The sequence below is a fragment of the Mugil cephalus genome, chromosome 4 (genome assembly GCF_022458985.1).
Source record: "Mugil cephalus isolate CIBA_MC_2020 chromosome 4, CIBA_Mcephalus_1.1, whole genome shotgun sequence".
Taxonomy (NCBI): domain Eukaryota; kingdom Metazoa; phylum Chordata; class Actinopteri; order Mugiliformes; family Mugilidae; genus Mugil; species Mugil cephalus.
In genome coordinates this window covers 19,974,920-19,997,803 of record NC_061773.1, presented here as the reverse complement: position 1 = coordinate 19,997,803, position 22,884 = coordinate 19,974,920, and the positions used below count along the sequence as shown (strand labels likewise).

Below are 22,884 nucleotides of genomic sequence, written 5' to 3'. Positions count from 1 at the left end.
CGGTAGAGCAGTCTGACTCCACCGCAAACATACAGGTCAGTCTGAGGTCACCGCTTTCCCTCCGAGGTCACCAGGGGTCCCAGCAGGTCATTTCCTGCCCCATAATAACAGCCCCGCTCCCCTCACAATGATGGCGTTCACATATTGTATGTGCCATACAATAATCATTCTGAAAATACACAGCAGGGAGAGAGCAAAGACAATGTCTGTTAGCGCTGATGCTCGGCGCTGGTGAAAGGCCACACAATGGCGTGTTTGTTTGCGTGTTTGTACGAGGGCGCAGATTTGGTCTGGAGTCATTCTCACAGCAGAGAACGGCGGGCACACATCTACCTCAACGCCAGACCCCAACAAACCACTGAGCTCACGTCTGCTCCGCATTCTGCAGCGATGCTATCAGGCTTGAGGCGGAACAGAAAGCGGTTGACTCAACAAAAAGGAATCGGACCTTCTGGGTCTTTAAGGGTGAATTTATGTTTCTGCAATAAACAGAAAGGCTGAATGCACCAGAAAAGGTTCAGCTTGCAGAGGAACACCCTGTGATGCAATACTTAAACATCGATAGCAGGATTTAGACCACGGCCGGGACTTATCAAGATGCATAAGGAAATTTAAGGCTTACTAGGATGTAAAAAAGGACATATCTGCCCATTTAGAAGGAGCCGATCGCTACCTCTCTGCTGTACTCACCTACCTACTTTTTTTTGCTGCTATTCTTTTCAAACTGCGTCTAAAACCAAAGTAATAAGATGCAACACAGTAGTGTGTATAAATACACGTGAGGGTGAAAATGCCAAGAAACTAGGAGCGTAGGGCTGTATTACAACATTACCAAATATTCAATATATTTTCCCAGCATATTTTCTGTATCCAGCTGTGCCCCCATGTTATCCAGACGGAGACCTCTTTTCCCTTTTCCTCCGGGCAGTTCATTCCATCAGATCAAGTTGCGATGAGTCTTTCTAAAAAAGATCCGTCAGATCGGGGAGTAATGATGCATGTAAATGTCATAAAGGAGTCATCCAGCTAGTTTTATTTTAAATTTATGGCAGCTTCAGAAGTTTTTCCAAGTAGGCAAAGTAGGGTAGATTCCGCATGGCTATTGTCACATGTGAGAAAAAGTTGAGGGGAAAAAAAAAGTTAGTTTTGTCTGATGTTTGCAGGTGTATCACTCGACTGTCACCTGCCGACGGAGGCATTATTGAAAGCGGCCGCAGCTTGAAGCCTATGTCACATACACTATATCGCCAAAAGTATTCGCTCCCCTGGCTCGAACTTAAGTGACATCCCATCCTTCAGGACAGTCAAGTTCGTCCAAACCAAACTCTCTCAGCCGTGTCTTTATGGACCTTGTTTTGCGCACTGCTGCACAATCACGTTGCAACAGGAAGGGGTTCATCCCCAAACTATTCCCAAAAAGTTGGGAGCATGGAATTGTCCAAAATCTCTTGGTATGCTGAAGCATTCAGAGCTTTCACTTGGAACTAAGGGGCCAAGTCCACCATAATCCCCCCCCCTCCGCCAAACTGCACAATGCAGTCAGACAAGTACCATTTTCCTGGCAACCTCCAAACCGTCAGATTGCCAGATGGAGACCCGCGCTTGGTCACTCCAGAAAACATCTCCACTGCTCTATAGTTCGGTGTGCTTCACATCACTGCATCCGAAGTCTTGCATTGCACTTGGTGATGGCCATGGTGACCCATTCCATGGAGCTAATCTGAAGGCCATGTGAAGCTTGGAGGTCTGCAGCGATTTACTCTTCAGAAAGTTGGTGACCTCTGTTGGTGACACTATGCTCCTCAGCATCCACTGATCTCGCTCTGTCGCTTTACGTGGCCTGCCACTTCCTGGCTGAGTGGCTGTTGTTCCCAATCGCTTCCACTTTTGTTATAAAAACCGCTGACAGTTGACTGTGGAATACTTAGCGGCGAGGAAGTTTCACCACTGGGCTGGACTGAGCTCCTGAGAGAGTGACCTATTCTTTCGCAAATGTTTGTAGAAACAGCCTGCAGCCCCAAGCGCTAGATTTTATACACCTGTGACCAGGGAAGTGATTGGAACACCTGAATTCAGTTATTTGGATGGGTGAGCGAATGCATTTGGTCCGTTGACGCGTTTGCTTCCCCCTACGCCTGCTGCATCACCGAGCGGACGCTGTCTTGTTGTGGCTTACTGGAGGCCTTTTAGTCTTTTCAGTTCTAGCCCAGGATATGATTACCGGTCGCAGAAGAACTGCGGTTTATCTGTTGGTGTCAACCGAGCAGAATACAGTTTAAACCGGAATTCATCTGCAGCACTGTATCCTGATGTGGCAAACCGTGTGTGTGTGTGTGCGTATGTTTGAGGTGGATGGGGAGGGGGGGGGGTGTGCAGGGTGTTGGGACTGGTTGGGCCATGTGGTTGAGCTGTCATGGTCCCCCTCAGGCATAGGGTTGATTATTATCTTCCTTTCCTGAAGTATAGTAATGATGCAGAGTTAGTTCTTTCTTTATCTGCCAGAAATAATGAATATGCAAAAAAAAAAAAAAAAAAAAGTGGAGTCAAGCTAGATATCAGTTGAAGGGGTAATCCACGAGTCCCGGGCCTTGTGACGTGGTGGTGATTGATTACATTGAGGGCTCACCTGCTCCACTCTCCCTCTTAATCTTTCTTGCTCTGAAATACACACACACAGACAGGCAGAAGTCACCAGTCAGGGAACAATATCCTGCTCAGAAGACCCTTCACAGCGCACTCTCATAAATCACCGAGACAGAGCCACCAACCTCACTGTCAGCATGTTATTATGCACACACCCTCAGGTCCACGGTCCTCACGACGTGCATTCATTCAATTCATCCGTTCCCGCTACTCGGGCCGTAAAAGGATGTCATCGGGGAAAGGAGAAATATGAGTCGAATCTAAACACAAAACTCACCCACAAACACACGCCTCACCTGCTTGAGCCTGATTCCCTCTGGCCGAGCTTAAAACAACACCCATCTTTCACAACGGGAGCTCTGTGTCCCGCTTTGCAACCTCTGCACTGGCCATTCCTCAGTGACAGGGCGCCGGGACGAGGGGATGAGAGCCCGTGAAGGGGGCGAGGTGAGGGCTGGATGAAAGCCCCCGCGAGCCCAGGTCCCGAGGCTCAGCGTCCTGTGCAGGTGGCAGGTGTGATGTGGCCGGGTGCGGACGCGTGAGGGCGAGGAAGAGGAGGACAATGAAGGCGTCTGTGGCCGCCGTCGCAGCTGCAGGAGGCGGGGAGGAGCGGGGCTGACAGATAAGATGGTCCGAAAGGGCGGAGGTAGGGAAGGACGGCGCAAGGGAGTGCAGAGGTGAAGATGGGACTTCAAACAGGGGATTGGGCTTTGGGTGCAGAAAGACGCATTCTTGTCTGGCACGGAGGCGGGAGAAGGGAAGGCAGGAAAGATGGACGGCACAAAACACGCGTGAACTAAAGTCCACACTTGTGTTCCTCTTGCGTGGATGTTTACATCCCGTGCACTTTGGCGCAGAGCCTCTGTGCTCTGCCTATATCTGTGTGCATATTGATGTCAGCCTCCCTCTCTGTATGGATTTGTATTGATGAGACAGTAATCCTCTTCCCTTGCCGCCCCTGTGTGCAACTGTCCACAGCTCCCACTAAGACCCACTGATCTCTGCCACATGGCGCTCCATCAAAGCACCGATGGTCATGCCTCTCAGGGCAAGTTTTGCCAAAAAACGTACCCAGGAGGCTCACGGATGTCCCTCAGTGCACAGGATAAGCCGCAGATGAAGGCCCAACACTACTTTAGACTTTGTATCATCTCGGATCACGAGAAGACAAGCGAAACAAGGCTGCTCTCTGTTAAAAAGCCCTCTCCTCTGAGCGCGTGCACTGACAAACACGTTTCCTCCTCTCTCTATCGGACCTGATTAGAGTGACAGGGGCACTTCCCATTGGCTGTGAGAGTGGCCCTCTCCTTCCCAGGGCAGCCAATTTCCCCTACTCCAGAGCTGATAGGAAACTTTGATTGTCCACTGAGCTCAGGAGAGACAAAGAGATTTTTCCTCTTGCAATCCACATATCTCTCCATAAAATCTCTTCCTACAATATCCCTCCCCACTTGCTCTCTCCGCCTTTCCTCCCCTACCTTCTCTCCCTCTTGAATTTTTCTTGCCTAATTTCCATGAGCCCATACTCACTTTCTGTTGTGGGCTGAAGATTGTGAGTCCATTAAACTGGCACTGACTGCTTTGATGGGCAGGAAGTTTCACTTCATGTGGTGACATCTGCATCCTGTGACACAATCCTTCCCTGTGTGCATGATGTACTCTCTTGGCTTACCACTGTCCTCTAATAGCATTCCGATAATTGTGAACGCAGGCGGGTGGTAGGCAAAGTATTTGCGTGCCGGTATGTCCTCATGTTGGGTGTGAAGTGAGACGAGAAAAAAAAAAAGGGGAGGGGGGGCCAGTATAAGTGAGGCGTCTAAACATGTGGGGCGAACCAACAGGAAACATCTCCCCCCTTTTTCTCTCCACCCAATGCTGGCCCTCCCTAAGAACACACTTCCTGTCAGAACTCCTCCAACTTCCTGTCCAGCCACCGGGAATCCCAGCTGCAACATTCCAGCTGTGCACTAAGGTCTCCCTCCTGGCTGTGCTGCTTGATTACAGTCTCTCTGTTGCTCAGTCCTTCAAAGAAATTCATGCAAATGCAGCGTATTCGGTTACTATTCATTTTGCATTTGTTGGAGTTGAAGATTTAATATTTATTGAAAAAAAAAATTACCATGTTTGCTTATTATTTTACTAACAATAACAGTGACCAATTAAGAATGTCTGAGAACTCCCTGCACGTGTCCCCCGGTTAATTAAATACCCATGGCTGAACCACGGTGGTGGCAGCATAATGCTATTGGACTGCTTCTCAGTGGCAGGTCAGAACTGGAAGTAGAATGAATACACCTGAAGGAACACTACTCCTGACTGCAGCAACCAGACACTCCACAATTCACCTCCAGCATCACGGAGAACCTAAACATGCTTTGAGTGGATTTCCCCGTTGCATGCCCCAGCCAAAGCCGAGGATTTAAACCCCACAGAATATCTGGTGAGAAATCTGGAGATGACAATTCAGAGATACTTCATATCCAGACAGAGCTTGGATGGATCCAGGTATGAAAAGTCTGTCAAAAATTCTGCACCTATGTATATTATGTAACATGCCTTCACATTTAGATTGTGGGTTATTGAGCAGATAATAAAGATAAAAAATGAAAAAATTTGAAGGGTCTGACAGATCCTCACGAATCCTCACGCAGACCAACGACTATTGCTGTGGCGTAGCAGTACTTCTCCTCCTCGCCAGGGGGCGCTATATAACAGCAAATTTTCTCCTGCACAACCCTCTCTCTATCCCTCCTGCAGTGTGAAACTCGCCGCCTCTGCACAGGGATACAGGGCTCTGCTGTTTCCTCATTTACATTACTAGTTTTTTAGCGCCGGAAAATGCGCAGATCTATTAGTCTAATGGCATTAAATGAAATGGCACATGCATGTTTATGAATGTGCCCTCACACGGGGGCCATATGGCGGTGGGGAGAAGGCAGGTGACTTTGTGCATGACCTTTTCGGAAAGAGAGCTAATCCCGAGCTATAATAGACTCCGGGACCGATATGGAAAACTGCTGCACCGTTATCTCAGTTGTCTAGGAGACCATCAGAGCACCGGGGCCGGTGGAGATGCCACGGTATTAAAAGGGGGGAGTGTGTGTTTGTGTGTGTCTATTGGAAAATTGTTTCTCCCCCCTCTTTTTTTTTCTTTCTTTTTTTTTTTGTCATAAGTGTCACTCATGGACGATGCATTATGTCTCGTGCTCCAACACAGACGCACAACCATTTTTCCTACGCTTTTATTTATTTTTTGAGTATGCTTCAATTATAAATTCAATTTCGAAGACATAAGAAAAGGTCAGTTGTGAGAAAAGGCAACGAGGGCGCCGTGCCCTGGTCGTTATTCGTTACATTAAACTGCAGCGGCCTGACATCAATTACAAAATTTTAGGACGTGTGCTACGTCTTAAATTGAAGCAGACACAGCCACGTCCAGCCAAATGCCACAGCAGTTTATTTAAACGATAACACGGGCCCATATAAAGCGAGGCCCGTTTGCTCTGGAGAGAAGAGGGCCTGCTGACCACACAAAACGAAATCAGAGAAAACTAACGGAGCATGTTAAGACGCTTATCCTGTTGTGGAACTGACGATAATGCTATCATGTTTCGACGTGTTTATTAGGACGGAATCATTTTCACGAGAACAATTATCGTTGGAAATTGAGCTTATCACCTCATCGGCGTTTTGCGCACACAACCCTTTCAAGTCATATTCATATAAATATGAATGAACTATGGAAATTAAAAGTTAGCAAATGTGTGGCAATATTGTCTCACTTTCAAAACTCTAAATGATCCGAATTTACAAAACGTGGCGTCGTATGGGGTTCATCTACCCAAGAGCGATTAATGAGACTAATCAGACAGATAGGCATCATAACACGGTGATGTATGTTTAATATAGCTTGTATTGATATGCAAAGTGTGTGTACCAATGGTCTGGCCAATAAACTCCCTCTAATGCCAAATGGAGCCTATGGTGGCTGCACGGCTGCAGTGCGTAAAACGTGTAAATATGTCTCATTCCCTGCGCCTATCTGTCTCTATCAACCTGCGGCATCTCCCCCCCCACAAATGATGCATTAGATGCATTGAATGTATTTGTTGTGCAAGTTTGAAAAGGCGGCGATAATCTGGGAGTGAGAGATAAGGAACACCAATTTATTCAGCAGCACTTTGGACCCCGCTTCCAGCCTCGGTCGGTGCTGACACCCCCAGCAGTTTGCTGATAACGATTAGGCCATTTATTATCTTCACAGAGAACAAAGATTGCGTGGTGCCGATGAAATATTACCCCTGGTAATAATCAGAAGGAGAAGGGCCCTGGCATCTAATGCAGTGTGCATATAATATCACTCGTGCACACACACGCTCAGGCTATGCAGAACATGCAGGAAATTGATTAACAAAACAAGTGCAAGCAGACACAAATATAACACTAAGCTATACTGTTGTGTTATTTATTGAGAGAGACAATTTATTTATTTTTGACACAATAATAACAATAATAATAATAATAGCTTTTAGTGGTAGTTACGCGTATTTACGCTAAATATTGCTGATAAAAATATGTCTGTACTTGCTCTTTCTTTCTTTCTTTCTTTCTTTCTTTCTTTCTTTCTTTCTTTCTTATTCTATTTAGCGATGGATAGCTTTTGAAAGACAGATCACAAAGACCCCACTGTCACAATTCTAGTAATCAGATTTAAATTAACTCGGCTATATTTAAAGGTGTAAATCTTGATTCAAATGGGTTGGGTGTAAATATCCCAGTCATACCTGCCAACAGCAGTGTAAAATGCAAACTAATCCACGAAATCTGCATATAAATATACATTTAAAAAATAAATAAAACGTAAAAATAACTATTCAAAGTGATCCAGTGCGGTATTTAAAATATAGGCCCATTTCTCCACAGATCAGATAATAACAATGCATCACAACCATCTTAAAAAAAAGAAAAAAAAGAAAAAGAAAAGATTTCTTATCTCAAAAAAAGCTTCTGCTTTTAGCTTTTTAATTCTAAACACTTTTAAGTAAGTGCTAAGCCATTTCCCAGTTCTGTGCTGAATATTAAGCCCTGACATCTTTTGCCGGACTATTTTAAACATTAAAACAAATAATTCAGTGAGACTTCACATTTCTTTTTTCTTTTCTCCTCTTTTCTTTTCTTTTTCTTTGTGTGTGTGCGTGTGCACTCTGGGGAGCACGAGCCCCGAGTTGCAGGGGTCCTCGCGCCCCTTGCACCTGCCTGGCTGCGGCGCCGCGCACGAGCCCAGGTCGCGTGCAGGAGATTTCAGGAGCTTTGCATGTTTTACAAAGTTGTTGTTGGTGTGTGGAGATACAAAGCAGAGGAAAGGGAGGGGGTGGGGGAGGGAGGGAGGGGGGGAAGCGTATTTTTGTTCTTTAACACATTTAACTCGGTGGGCGGAGGACGAAGGGGGAGAGAGTCATGAAGTAAAATCTCGGTAAGTCAATTAGCACTTTGCCTGGCAGTCTTCCCCAAATTTACGGGAAAAACAACGGGAAACCCACACAAGAAGCCAGTTCATTAGGGACACCAGTGGGAGCAATCATGTTTCAGCCCTGCAAACTAAATCTTTGTGAAAGTTGCGGCATTCGGCATTTGTTTAAAATAACTGTGAGAGCTGTTGATTCAACTGTTAGCAAGAATGCATTCGTTTTCACTGGTGTCTCTAATGAACTGGCAAGTGAAAGTAAACAACAGTGTAGCTTTTGGCCCTATTTAGGACTTGACAAATAACGTTTGTTTACAAATGGCGCATTCACCATATCAGTCAGTTTGAAACGAAACATTTTACATCCTGCGTCAGGGACAACTCTGTACCATATTTTTTCTTTTCGCATTTTACTTTCTTTTTTGTTTTTACTGTATATAGAATATGGGTGATTAAGCCATTGATACCAGTATCAGTTTTATTGATTCTGTATTAAATAGGCTAGTTAAAAAAACAATAACAATTAAATGCGTAAAACCTCTGTGAGGTGGCATGTCAGACTCTGCTAATCACTTGGGAACAGGTATCGTTGCCAGTTTCTGTATTTATTCGGGACCCGGAAGGCAGACTGCTGGCTGACGTGCCATTACGTTGCTGTGTGCCCACAGCCTCTCATGCAGCCACAGAAGTTTTGCTCATATTCAGAGAGGTTTGGACAGAGCGAGGGAGGAGGGAGGCACACTGCGCGCTGACACGCACTGCTCTCTGTCGGATGAGCCAGCGACTACAGGCCACCTTCTACCATAACAGCGTCGAGAGCATCTTAAAAACGGGGCTGGTCTGGACACCTTTTTTCGCAAAGGTCGTTCGTTTTGCGCAGTTCTTTTGGAGAGAATAGTCGGAGCCGCGCAGGGAATCAGATGGACGGACTTTTGCTTGGTTTGGAGAGCGCAGCAACTCGACTCACGCACCTACTATAAGAACGCTGTAGAGAGGTAAGTGAATTGCTGGCATTACTAATCTATCTTCCCTTTTAAAATAGCCGTTGTTTGAAAATTGCGTCGGCGTTTTAAATTGTAAAATAATACTCAGGGCCATTCTAAAGCTGTATAAGAAACTATGATAGGCTAGGTTGAGCTATAGGATATCATCGTTCCTCCCTGTTATTTGCGCGAAAACCATTATTTTGCGCGACCTTTTTGAGCTATAGTTTTCATATTGTCATGATTATTCTGATACCATCTTAACACGACAGATAAACAATAAAACGCAAATAAAAATAAGAATTGAAAAACAAAGATTGTGTTTTGTTATTTTCACTAAACCCAATATTTAGAACAATAAAAAAAAAATGAGTGAATATTTGAATCCAAATAGAAAACGAATAACCCTACTCATAATAATAACAGCATTAATGGAGCTCAGAGGAGACGCGTGTGTCTGTCTGTTAAAAAATAATAATAAAAAAAAATAAATCGTAAAATTGACACCACCATGTAAATATAATCCGCTTTAATGCATCCCGCTTCGTGTCGCCGTGGGCAAGGTGCTCAGGTCCTGGAATAAAACCAAGTCCTCGGTCGCGAAATGGTTTAGTGTATCATCAGCATGATATTAGCCACGACAAAAGTATTCAATTGTTACGCTTTTAAAATGCATAATGGCTTGAGCGATCCTCTTTCATCGGCAGAAAGAGCAATCACATCACCACAATGGTGGGGCAGAGACAGGGGCGGGCTGGGGTCTCCACAGGCATGCAGTGAATACATACCACCTCTTTACACCCCTATATACCTGTGCTGTTGTTCGCGTTTATATGCATGATTGATGTGACGTAGAGTGACTGTGTGTGTGTAACAGCGTATGGATATGTGACAACAGTGCAAATTCAAACGCATCTTATCTGTGATGAATGAGCAGATGTCAACACTGCTGCTGAGAACATGTCTCCACTGCAGAATTAAACTTCCCCAAAAATGTTGTTTGTGTAGCTTGTTTTTTTGTGAATTGATCGGATCACATTTTTGTCCATAATCCCATTTGTTGAGAGAGAAGTCAATGTGCCCTTCCCATTTTCTGAAATATTATTATTTTGAGCTCAAACTGCTTAAATGGGAGTGAGTGCTGCGCTCGTAGCATCATCCAGGCCCCTCTCCGAGCGGCTACATGCTCTTGTGTCTGGGTGCTTGTGTCTATAAAGCCCCCAGTGCCCTGGCTCGATCTAATTAGCCGTGAGTAAAGGGGACAATAATGCTTCAGCTGGTTTGTGTCATTCTCTTCTCTCTGGCTCTGCTTATCTTCACAAGCCCCACTGTGGCTCTTCACACTCCCACAAACCCCTCCCGAACGGACATAGAGTCGGGCACACAGTCACACACCTCCACTCTGGATAATGATGGATGACTGTGCCCAATGGGAACAAACAGGTAGATAAAGCCAATCCCATTTAATAACAGCATGGATCGGAATGATAATCTTGTTGTTCATTAGCCACTGTGGCTGCACAGCGATACAGTTGCTGCACACGGTTCTCACCCAGCTCAGGAGGTGTTGTGAGAGGGATTGTGTTCTTCAGTCTAGGATAGCATCCTTGGGTGAAACAATACTGCTGTGTCCTTGAGAAAGACAGAGCCCCCACCTCCCCATCCCTTCCACTAACCTTCCGTCACCATCTTTTGTTCCAGCGCAGATACAAATGGGATTAATGAAGGTATAAATTACAGAGAGCTAAATCCTGCTGAGTAATCCATTTGGCAAACATGCAAACAACAATGGGCATGCTGCAGCAGCTATCTTGAGCCTGAGCCACTCTCTAAGGCCCAGTGGTTAATGTAGCCAGAACGCAGACTGACCACTACAGTGACACGTTACAGTGTGTAGAAAAACGTATCCTCTCACTATTAGCCACCTGATCTCAAACAGAGGCAGCCCTTATTGCTTCAACTTCAGCATATGTGATAGCAATTATCCCGCAGCACTAAACATCAGGGGTGTATTACTGATGACTGATTCGGTGTGAAATATACCACAGCATTTGTTGTGCGTGTTCTTGCTACACCTGCCCACTCTCGTGCTTCTTCTTTTTCACTGGAATGTCAGTTATTTAAGTAACAGCACATGCACTAATTTGTTGATTTTAGGAGTTGACAAGCTCAAAGGGCTGCGCTCATCAACTCACTGCCCCTGGCAACATGCCAGTGATTTAATGACTGGTGACTGACACAGGCACACACACACACACACACACACACACACACACACACACACACACCAGGTATAACATAATGTTAGAATACGATTGCTGCCCTATGACTTGCATCAGAGTTGAAGACTCTTACCTGGAGAAGGGAATCTCAAAATTTCCCCACCCCCTCAGTGATCCTGTGACGTCAAGTTACGTTTATAAATGTGTTTTGAGCCACACGCATGAAATGCGCACATGTACTGATCATTTTACGCGTGGGTATATGCGTAAAAAAATCACGCACATTCCGTTGGGATATATCTAATCAGAAATGCGTCCAGAACATCACTTAATTTTTATTTTACTTATTTATTTTTCTTTGTACTGTGAGTTTTGAGGGAGGGCGTCGGGAGACACTTTGACAGTCACCCACTGGTTTTCGTAGGTGAGGCCTTGCGCCCATCCCTGGCCTCACCAAGTAAGACACAGGCGCTATTAGTATGCTAACTGTGTTATATTGCCCCGTCCCCCTAGATAAACCCCGTGTTTTCACAAGAAGAATGCTCTGCTACTAATTAAAGACAATTAGGCGCTCCCAACAATGGGGCCAATTTCGGGGTCATAAATCGACTCCTCCTCTGTTGATTTTAGAGGTGCTGAAATCACTGTTTATTTACATAACAGCAGTATGCGAAAAACAACACTTTTCAAATTATTCTTAGAGACTCGAGCAGCAATTTAATTTGCTAAAAGAGAGAAAAAAAACGTTTTGCAAGTTGTTGTGAATTTTGAAGCATTGCTCCAAAGTCATAAAGAAAACAATTTGATATGGTTTAAGAATATTTTTTCCCACACACGACTTATTACACGATTTGTTTTTTAATGTCATTATATTAGTGAGCCATATTTTGTGCAAACTGAATTCCCCTCCATGTTAGATGTCTGTCTTTAGGCTTATAACCGCCACTAAAAAAAAAGCAGATTATCGTGGACCGATTGCTCATTCCGTTTGAGCTTCACGAGAGAGAGAAAGAGCCCCGAGAAATTACAGTGCTGATTGATAAGTCTTTTAGTTTTTCGGTGCACGGAAATGGAAATTGAAAGAGGGAGAGCAGGGATGCAGCGAGCCAATTGTAGCAGGGCCCACTATGATTGGCCCGGATAGACGCCCCGCCCCACGTGGCTTGATATGGGAATTTACTGGCGCCAGCCGCATCAGTCTGCGCCACATCTCATTAATGGGCCTGAACACTGCACGGATCAAGAGGTTTACACATCCAAGCTGTATTTGCCGTCAGCTGATCGAAACTGCAACAGGTATCGAGAGGAAAATTTGTATTTTTTTTTCTTTCTTTAAAGGGACACGGGATGCATTGCTTCGACGTGGAGAAGCTGTGCATTACTTCGTTTGTCGATCTGTAATCACAAGGAGCCTAAACCGTGCAGTTTATTTCACGTGTCATCTGTTAGGATTAGATAGACATATAAATGACTCGTCTTGTTTTTGGGGGGGAGAGAGCTGGAGTTGGCCGCGGTGTCGTGAACTAACATTTTTGTTTTCGTTTCTCTGCAGGTATCACTGAGGAGCAAGAAAGGAGGAGACCGGCTTATTTAAGGATTCTAATTCTGAAGTAAATAAACACATCAGAGACTTTTCACGGCGCAGGGACTACATTGTTAAGCGGGATTGAACTTCCACTCGGAGGCAAACAGAGGCGCATTGAGAGGAGAGAGTCAGCTCAGCCATGGAGGTCGCAGCGGCAGACCAGTCTCGGTGGATGGCGCACCATCACGCTGTGCTGAACGGCCAGCACCCGGACTCTCACCACCACAGTCTGAGCCACAACTACATGGAGCCCATGGCGCCTTTACTGCCCCAGGACGAAGTTGACATGTTTCTGAACCACTTGGACTCTCAAGGGAACCCCTACTACACCAACTCCCGGGCAAGGGTCACCTACAGCCAAGCACACGGTAAGATGCACTGCAGTTTATGAGAACAGTCCAGCCCAGTCTGTCCAGTGTCACGAGAAATCAGCAACATATTTGAATAAATTATTAAACCTTTTAATGTTAAGTTACTAATATATATATTATTTATCTATGATCTAATAAATCTGAATTGTGTGTGTGCCTGTTTAAAAGCTGCGTTATTTGTGTCTAAAAAGTATTTACTATCTTAACAATACCCCCATGTGCAGTTATTTAAATAAATAAAAAAAGTCCTTTCCTTGAGCAATTCACCAACATAAAAGGAATTTCTAGCAAATGACAGCGAGAGGAAAGGGAAGTATGTCACTTAACCCCTCTCTGTTGGGGCAGGGGTTTCAGGAGGGAGAGAGAGGCACTTCCCGGATATAAAATAAAAACCGCAAATTTACTAATGACAATCTTTAGTCTGAGGGCTGCTGCTGATGAAAAGATACTGCCCAGACGAGGAGACACTTTTATTTGTTTTTTTCGAAAGTCGTCAGGCCTTAACAATCTATTCTTTATATGCGAGATGTGTGAGGCTACTGTCTTTTAATGGGATCTATTTTTATTTTTTTTTATTTTTGGAGAATTTGCCGATTGTGATAAAGATCTATTGTTTCAAATTAACCAGCATTTTATCTAGCCGACATCTCGAAACTAAATGTCGGATTTAAGCAATTCCGGAAATTTAACAAGTAATATCTTTTTTTTTGCCAACTAATAGGGAGGCTGGTGAATTAAAGGGGGATTCAAGTCGAACGTATGTTTAATAGATTATTATTGCTTTCAGCTCGACTCACCGGGAACCAGGTTTGCCGACCACACCTCATTCACAGCCCCGGCATTCCCTGGCTGGACCCCGGGAAAGCGGCCCTGTCCGCTGCGCACCACCATAACGCATGGGCGGTCAGCCACTTCAGCAAACCCGGCCTTCACCCCGCCGGCTCCGGCTACCCCTGCAGCAGCAGCACCGGCACAGCTCCCGTGTCCTCGCTCACTCCGGCGTCCCACTCCAGCCCGCACCTCTACAGTTTCCCCCCTACTCCTCCGAAAGACGTGTCCCCGGACCCCGGACCCACTTCCCCGACCTCCACCTCGACCAGGATGGACGAGAAGGAGTCGATCAAGTACCAAGTGCAGCTGACGGACGGCATGAAAATGGAGAGCTGTAGTCCGTTGCGCAGCGGCCTGGCCTCGATGAACGGCCAGGCCCCGGCCACGCATCACCCCATCCCGACCTACCCGGCCTACTCTCTGCCCACACCCCACGAATACAGCGGCAGTCTCTTCCACCCCGGCAGCCTGCTCGGCGGGTCCTCATCCAGCTTTACGCCAAAATGCAAAAGCAAAGCCAGGTCGAGCTCAGGTGAGTCTCACGTGTGTTTGCCCTTCTTTCTCAACGTGGTAGATCAAATAGATAATCCTATTTAAAAAGGTTATGATTTATTCATCTGAACTGTGAGGTTTACCCAATCAACCTCTACATAAATGTTGCATATGTCAACGTAGAATATTATTAGCATCAGTTTACGGTGGTTATAAGTGTGTGGGCATCGCCTTAAGGATATTTGCTATTTTATTCCCAGCTCTGTTCCGGATTTATTAAATTTGTCACACGCGTGCCAGTTCAGCGAGCATGACTTGTTGCTGGAGTGGGTCACTTGCATAAAGAGTTACACTTTACATTTCGGCCGCTTTTCTCCTCTCCAGACCTGTCCTGACAAGTCTTATCGTCGGCCCATCGCACTCCTCGCCACTTGTGAGCTCCATCCGTTTAAACGGGCTCACTTTAGAGAGGAATCCACCTTTTACATGAAAGTCAATCTCATCGCGGAGACTTGAGAGAACAGAAAGTGGGATTAGACCTAATTACATCAATTGATTATTCATAAGGTTTTGCTTTTAACTTTTAAGTTTGTCGTGAAAAAAAAAACAAAACACGTCTGGATTTAGCCAATATTTTACGCAGACTTGAAACGTGGAAAGCTCACATTTGTACTCGCAATAATTTTGCATCGAATCATTCTCTCCACTAATTACCATGTGGTGGTGTTCAGACATTCAAGTGGCTTCTTCTTCGTGCCATGGGATTGTTTTCTTTTTAATGTGGCCTTTATTGCGTTTTAAAAATGAAGGAGTCACGACGCCCTGGCTCCTGCCATATCCTGTATACCTCCAAGTGAACAAATCACGACCTCCACCCCTCCCCACCGCTCTCCCTTGTACTAACAAAGCACAGGCGACAGAGCCCTGCTGTTTGTGTTTTTAAGCACAGCCTTGGCCCTGTGAACTGACATGAAGTGGAGGCGACTGTGTCCCTAGTAGATCTGCTTCCCTGCAAGGATGAGTGTGCATTTTGGTTATACCAGTGCATTGAGTAATCATAATAGACAGACTTGGTTTCCTTTTTTTTTTTTTTTTCTAAAGAAAAATAAAAAAACTCAAGGTCACTGAGACAGTTGGAAATAAACATATTTTTCTGACTGTCTGGATGGACACCTGGTTCAATATGCTGCATGTGCTGGGAGTAATATTTAGACTTAAAGCCTGACACTAATGGGTAGACTTTTGAAAAATAACTCTGGCCTGGTAATGATTCTGTAATTTCCCCTCATTGTTCCAGCTGTTTTAAGGCTTTGAACTAAAGCAGGCAAAGAAATAACAGTCGCAGACTGTTAACAAGTTGTTCTGAATGTATTCGTGCAATTATCAACACTGTCATCCATTGTGCTTTTTTAACTCACCTGGGGAACGCTCACTGGCTGATAATCTGAATATGAGCTGTTGTGGCGGAGAAATGTTACACTGTGACATTTAAAAGAAGCTGGCTAGACTGAGACCGAATCAGTAACACAAACATATCTGCTGCGGCATTAAAAAGGTTCTTATCTATCGCAGTCGATGTCCAGTGCCAGGAATGGTGATTGATTGTTGTACAAAATGCCACAATGACATTTCAACTGTCAGCGCATACACCTTACAGTACCGTGGCTTCCTGTTAAACTAGCCTCAAACTCCTTCCTCCGTCTAGTTTATTTTATGCACAACACTTTGTCTTATTTCAACACTAAGCATTTCACAAGACTTAACATGTAAGTCATTGCTGATGCATATTTAAAAACGTTAATGAGTCCGCATGCTTGAGAGTGGTTTCTGACCTTGTGAAACACTTAAGAGGAAGAGAAGGGAGGTTCAAAAAAAAAGAAAGCACCAAGATGCATTTCAAAAGGCGCATAGCTTTTTGCTCAGGTCAGATTCCATTGTAGGGAGAGGGTGGGACTTTGGGTGTCGCTGGCATTATAACAGGAATAATGAGATGATGCTCTAGGGAGAGAGGGATACTTGAATTAAATGAGTCGGTCGGTTTAGCAACAGGCTGTTTGAAGTCAAGTGAACCTGTATGGTAGAGAAGAGTGTGGATGAAAGAGTAAAAAAAAAAAAAAAAAAAGCAGGTTTTTTTTATACTGAAAAGAATGATCATGCACAAAGAATCAAGTTCTGATCCAGTCCCCACTTCACAATAATACACATCTCATCAAAAAGAATGCTGTCTGAACACACTGTGATGTTGTTATTTGCTGCCGACTCACATGCAAGCCTTTCATCCTACACAGCAACACCGTCTGACACATTTAATACTGCCAACACACACTTATGTTTCCTCTCACGGGGTGCCCACTGAGGCTGATGAATAATGTAGTCCTAATTTGATGGCGTGTCTCATTCTTCTTGTTGGACACCTCTGGACATGTTCTGGCTGTCTGTGGCCTCCCCGCTCTGGATCGGTTTACACGGAGGTGTCTGTGTCCAAGACAGCCAAGCGCACTCGCTACACCTGCACGCCGATATGAACGCAGCCACTGTCGTGAGGCAGATTTTGACTTCATATTACAGGGCCACCTGGGGTCACTCGGCACCGCGAGCTGTCAGCTGGACAGCTGCCGTGTGCCGCCCGTGACGGAAGGTGAATTTTTTAATTATATAAATTTTTTTCTTCTCTTCCTCCTCCTGAACTATATGCAGAGGGTCGTGAGTGTGTGAACTGCGGCGCCACGTCGACTCCCCTGTGGCGACGGGACGGTACCGGCCACTACCTGTGCAACGCCTGCGGGCTGTACCACAAGATGAACGGCCAGAACCGACCGCTCATCAAGCCCAAACGGAGACTGGTGAGTTTTTACTTTTCATTCCATCGCTTTACTCCAAGAGAAGGCACCCAAATATGAGCACAAAGCAGATGCCGGCAGCACAATTCCAGGAAAGTTATATTTTCCCTATGATCTTCCTGGAATTGTTTGTCCCTCTCACCCCCCGATGATCCGCCTTCATGGCCTGTTACAATACTGCTACTATTGCCATTGTTCCTGCTATCATTATTGCTGGTACTTCTGATACTGTTACTGATACCAATGCCCATGCTGCTTTAGTTAACACCACGCTCGAGTAAATGGAAAGCAGTAAGGAAATGTGGCGTTCCTATGGCGAGTGTACCATGTTCAGAGCTGCTCAGACACTTCTGACTTTAATCACACTGAGCCTGAACATACCGCTCCGTGCCATATTTAATTTATTTAATTCCATCCTGCGTTCAAAAACATTTTAGATACGTATGAATTTATTTATTTTTCAAAGCTATCTTTCTATCTATGTACTATCAATAAATAAAAAAAATATTTTGATATTTTTAAAGCCTTTCTCTATTATGAAGCAGTAATATTTTCATTTTTTCCCTCCTATATTTCACTTCTTTTGATTTAGCATTTTATAGCTTTGGTTTTGTTTTCATTTTAAAAGATAACACCCAACTAAAAATGATAATGAATTAATGACTGTCTTTAAAACCAAAAGCAGATCGCTAATAAAAAGTTTAATCGCGTGTAACCTTTTAGCTTCAATAAGAAGGGACTCGGGGCTTTTTCATTTATCCGGGCTAATTTGTGATTGGCTGAAGCTCGGGTCAAACGGTCTTCATTTGCATTAGTTGATAATCTCGCTACAAATTAGCCGCTATCAGACAATCGGTTAAAAATATTTCGGTTGATTTTTTATTTTTTTTATAAACGCTCATTTTAAAACGAAGTTTTATTATTGCTACTATTAGTTTTGTCTTTCGTGCCGTTCCTTGACCACCTCCACGTCGCTCCTTTCCACGTCTCGAGAAAAGTCCATTACATTTTCCACTGGCTCGGTCCATGCGGCTGTAGCTTTTGCATTTTCAGCTCAAGTGTTTTTCAGAGTTGTGTTCAAAGGGGCATCCAGTTGTTTCCTATCCGGATATCTGGCCGGCCCAGATAAGGAAGTCAGGCTCCCGGCTGTTTCCGCCTTCAACCAGCGCGCTGCATTCTCTATGGCCAGACTGACATATACTGTAAAGAGATTATCACAACACTGGAGGAGCCGCTTATGTGTGAAGAGACAGAGCGTGAGGGGCGGGGATTGGAAAATAAATGGATTTATGTTCTTCTCTTGTTTGCCATGCTCGGTGGGCAGTGGCACAGCCTTTTATTCTATATTTTAAAATATATTTAAAAAAAAAAAAATGTCCGGGGCTATTGTTGCCGTTGTTGTCCGGGTCAACAGCAACCACCTGAAATTAATTAAAAAGAAAAAAAAAACTGCCTGGATACTGCATTTAAAGAAAAAAAAAAACAGAGGGTTCTTGGATATAGAGCTAATGTTTCTTATTATGTGTGAAGAATTGATCCGCAATGGACGCAGGAGCGCATTGTCAAGCAGGACACTGAATCTTACTCGACTTTTAGCCCTGGCTCAGGGTGAATACAGACGTTTCCATTAAAAGGCGTTAATACCGACATATGATCGTCGCGGGCAGGCCCGCCGGGAAGCGTGACATCGCGCATAATATGTTATAGCACAAATTACAACAGTTTATTTGAGCGGTCTGCATGCATGCATTGATTTAATTGACGAGTTAAATAATTTTTTCCAGACTTAGTGTCGCTTCTTTTTGATGCTTTTTCTGCACGCGGTCTGCGGTTAAAGATCACGTGTCTCTGTAAATTAAAGAAAACTTTCTCGATTTTGTTGCGCAATTTACGGATACATTTAAAAGCAGCATCTGCGTCTCTTGACTGATGTTACTGATAAGCTAAATGAATGTTACGGTTTATTTTTTATTTTTTTTTAAATAAAATGTAGGGTTATTGCCCGCGCTGACCTCTGTGCAACATTATTTATGATGTTTATTTGTTGTTTTGCTTCCTTTAGTCCGCTGCTAGACGTGCAGGCACCTGCTGTGCAAACTGCCAGACCACCACCACCACACTGTGGAGGCGCAACGGGAACGGAGACCCGGTGTGTAACGCCTGCGGCCTTTACTTTAAACTGCACAATGTAAGTAGCTTGGAGGTGGGGAAAAAAAAACGGTGCACCCGAGTGTGTGTTTGGGGTGGAAAAGAGGAGGGGAGGGTCGCTGGTCCTTAACTGGTTAAGTGGGCGGACAGCTCGTATCGATTTAGGAGAGGAGATACTGAGTGTGCGGAGGCAAAGCCTGCTCACCCTGTCGAGCAGAACCCACCGGTCGTCTTTTTTATTAATCCATCGTTGTTTCAATGGGGGGCGTTACTCCCCGGAGAGGCAGCCGGGTGGGACTGTCATTCAGTTTAACGGCGTCGGTTACACTGATGAGGATTTGTCTGAGGCTGCTCCTTTCAGGGCCAGCCTGGTCCCGGTCCCCATGTATTCATGTTGACCAGGACGGTTCAGTTTGCTTTAACAATTAGACAAAAGCTTAAAAAACGCCCCTGACGGAGTTATATATGCAAAACAGCTGCTTATTATTTATAGCATGTATTTCACACCGCTCTACCAGGCTGACATTAAGGAAAATGCTCGTAAATGATAATTGGAAGTGCAACATGTGACATATTCCCTTGAAAAACGTGTTGAATTATGAGCCAGTAAATGGGCTGGAACTAACAGCCAAACAAACTTAAACCACTATAATGCAGTTTTCACACTGTCAGTGCTGCTTTTGTCTGGTTTGCCTTGAGCTAATGCGCTGCTCCCTGCAGGTCAACAGACCCCTGACCATGAAGAAGGAAGGCATCCAGACGCGCAACCGCAAAATGTCCAGCAAGTCCAAGAGAAACAAACGAGCGGGGGACGGCTTCGACGAGCTGTCCAAGTGCATGCAGGACAAGGCCTCCCCATTCGGCGCTGCACCCGGCCTCACCAGCCACATGACTCACATGGGTCACCTGCCCCCCTTCAGCCACTCGGGACACATGCTGCCTACTCCCACGCCCATTCACCCTTCATTCGGTCACCCCCACCACTCCAATCGCTCACCAGTCTGGGCCGAGCCTCACTGAGGCGCCTTCCAGAGCCACAAACCCTCCGTACGTAGGAGCCACCGCATCGCCATAAACACTAAAATGGCCTCCACATCATGTTTAAACGCTGAGCAGACCTGAGTCATGTACAGTGATTGGAGGGAGAAAGACTTTCAGTTGGGACTTAATGACTGAAGGTCGCCTCATGCCTGACCTCACTGATGGGACGCTGCGGAGAGCAGGACTTTAGTGGACTCCGAAGAGCTAATGTGATGTGGGGTTTGTTAGTCCTGGGACTGGGCCTAGCAGGAATGGAGTGAATGGAGATGCTTGTCATTCTTTTTGCTTATTTTTACTAAGTCACTTTGGTACCCACCTCTCCTTGACCCTGTAACAGGAGACTCATGAGAGGTCTTAAAAAGAACCGCTGTTTTCACCTCACGGCCATCTCATCATACACCGAGATACGTGCACCCTGTCCATCCCCAGGCTGTCACCCACAACCGGCATGGACAGACAGACAGACGGACGGACGGACGGACGGGCTCCTCAGTGCCGGGACACAGACCGTGACTGTATCCGTGCACCTCTGTTACAAACCCATCAGACTACAGTACCCACAAACCAGTGCTCTCCTCACATGCTGGATCTCACATCACCACAACGCTCACCTGTTTTTGATAATGGAGTTTTATGGAAAAAAAAAAAAAAAAAAAACACACACACAGTAAATAGAGTGTTTATAAATGCTTAATTGCTATTATTGTTGTTATATTTGATGTTCTAATTATTGCTACGATAATTTATTTTCACTCTTTAAGCTTTCTCCAAACACACATGGAAACGTATGATTTTAATTTCATGGTTATTACGTAAAGAAAACACTGACCTGTCTTAGATGAAAAGTCCCCGAGCTGTACGTTTTTATCATTTTTCCATCTCACAAAGAAAAGGAAATAAAGTTTAATACTGAAGTTAAGTCCGTCTCCGTCATTCCTCTATACGCGTAAAGTTTACGGTCAAACTCCAGTTAACAGGAAAAAAAAAAGAAGAAAAAAAAGAAACATTTGTTGTGACCACCATTTGCCTTTAGGACGGCACTAAGCACTAAGTCAGAGCTAAAGGTCTCCTTGTTCTTTATGGTTCTTGTAATTATTTTTGCCACTACTGTATATATATATATATTTTTACACAGTATTATTTATATATAATTATTTAACTTAAATATCTTTCACGTCTTGCCCTATGTGACGAAACCACTAGACATCAAATTTCCCACGGGATAAATAAGGACTCTATTTATCTGTTTATCTAAACGTCTTCGACCATAAGCCTCTGACTTGGCTCTGCTTGATCGACAAGAATCCAAACATCCGAATAAGTGTGTAAAACGTTCGAAAGCACATAAGGAGACGCGGCGATGGTCTGAACTCTCCTTTTAATGAAGAGTGCCTGATTATTAAAATCATAAGTGATATCAGATGTATCAAGGGAAGCTCTGTGATCCCTTAAGCGTGGTAATGCTTTGGTCAGGCTCCTCCTTTATCTGTGATGGCGCGTTGTTAAGAGAAGGTCTCTTTGTGGAGCTGAGGCCCCAGGCTGGACCATTGTACCCAGACAGCAGACTCCAGCGAAGGGCTCCAGCGTCACACACAGTCATACATATGCACATACCCTCGAGCCCACGCACACAAACACAAACACTAATTCACACCCTCATTTAACTACATAATCCATGCGAGGTCTCCCTTTCTTATCTCAAACGGCCAAATTCTTTATGAATTTGCGTGTTAAAAGCACTGAGTCATGAGTGCGGTTCCCTGCGTCTCTCGGAGCAGCTCGCTCTCGCTCTCTCTCTCTTGGCCGTGGTGATTGGAGTGAGAGGAAGGACAGCGGGTCTTTAGTGGGAGAGAGAAGAGGAAGGAAAGGCAATCAGGCGACCTGAGCAAACACATGGGGGTCTGCTCAAACCCTTCGCACACAGATGTGCTCGCAGCTGAGGCTGCCAGGAAGCAGGCGTCGACTCTGTTTCTCCCTCATCTCGTCCTCTTTTTCTTTCTCTTTGTTTATCTTTTTTCACTCTCCCCTCTGTCTGCTCTCCCCCGTTTGTTCGGTTTGTCCTTTATTCCCCTTCTCCGTCTCTCCCTCCCGCCCATTTGAGGGCGATTACCGTAAAATAAAGAGGCTGAAGAAACTTTGAACGGAGCCAGCCACTAATGAGTCTGCTCCATTAGGGCCAATTTCAGGTCATCATCACCGAGTTCAACATGCCTTCGCACACCCACAGCAAAAATCATCCGACCAAACAGTCTAAGCTAAAAGTG

The 22,884-nt window shown here is 44.9% G+C and overlaps 1 protein-coding gene across 4 annotated transcripts; it reads left to right on the top strand.

The window, feature by feature from the left end:
• Positions 1-8,793: 8,793 nt before the first annotated feature.
• On the top strand, positions 8,794-21,539 carry gata2a (GATA binding protein 2a). Of its 4 annotated transcripts, none has more exons than XM_047583741.1 (6): positions 8,794-9,102; positions 12,865-13,265; positions 14,056-14,631; positions 17,289-17,434; positions 19,494-19,619; positions 20,300-21,539. In XM_047583741.1, exons 2-6 carry the CDS (start codon positions 13,037-13,039, stop codon positions 20,597-20,599), a joined length of 1,377 nt encoding a protein of 458 aa, XP_047439697.1. In that variant the 5' UTR covers positions 8,794-9,102; positions 12,865-13,036; the 3' UTR covers positions 20,600-21,539. The 4 variants fall into 4 exon arrangements, with proteins under 4 accessions (XP_047439697.1, XP_047439695.1, XP_047439696.1 ...); XM_047583739.1 differs by having other exon boundaries at positions 17,277-17,434; XM_047583740.1 differs by lacking the exon at positions 8,794-9,102 and adding an exon at positions 12,485-12,608 and having other exon boundaries at positions 17,277-17,434.
• Positions 21,540-22,884: the final 1,345 nt, after the last annotated feature.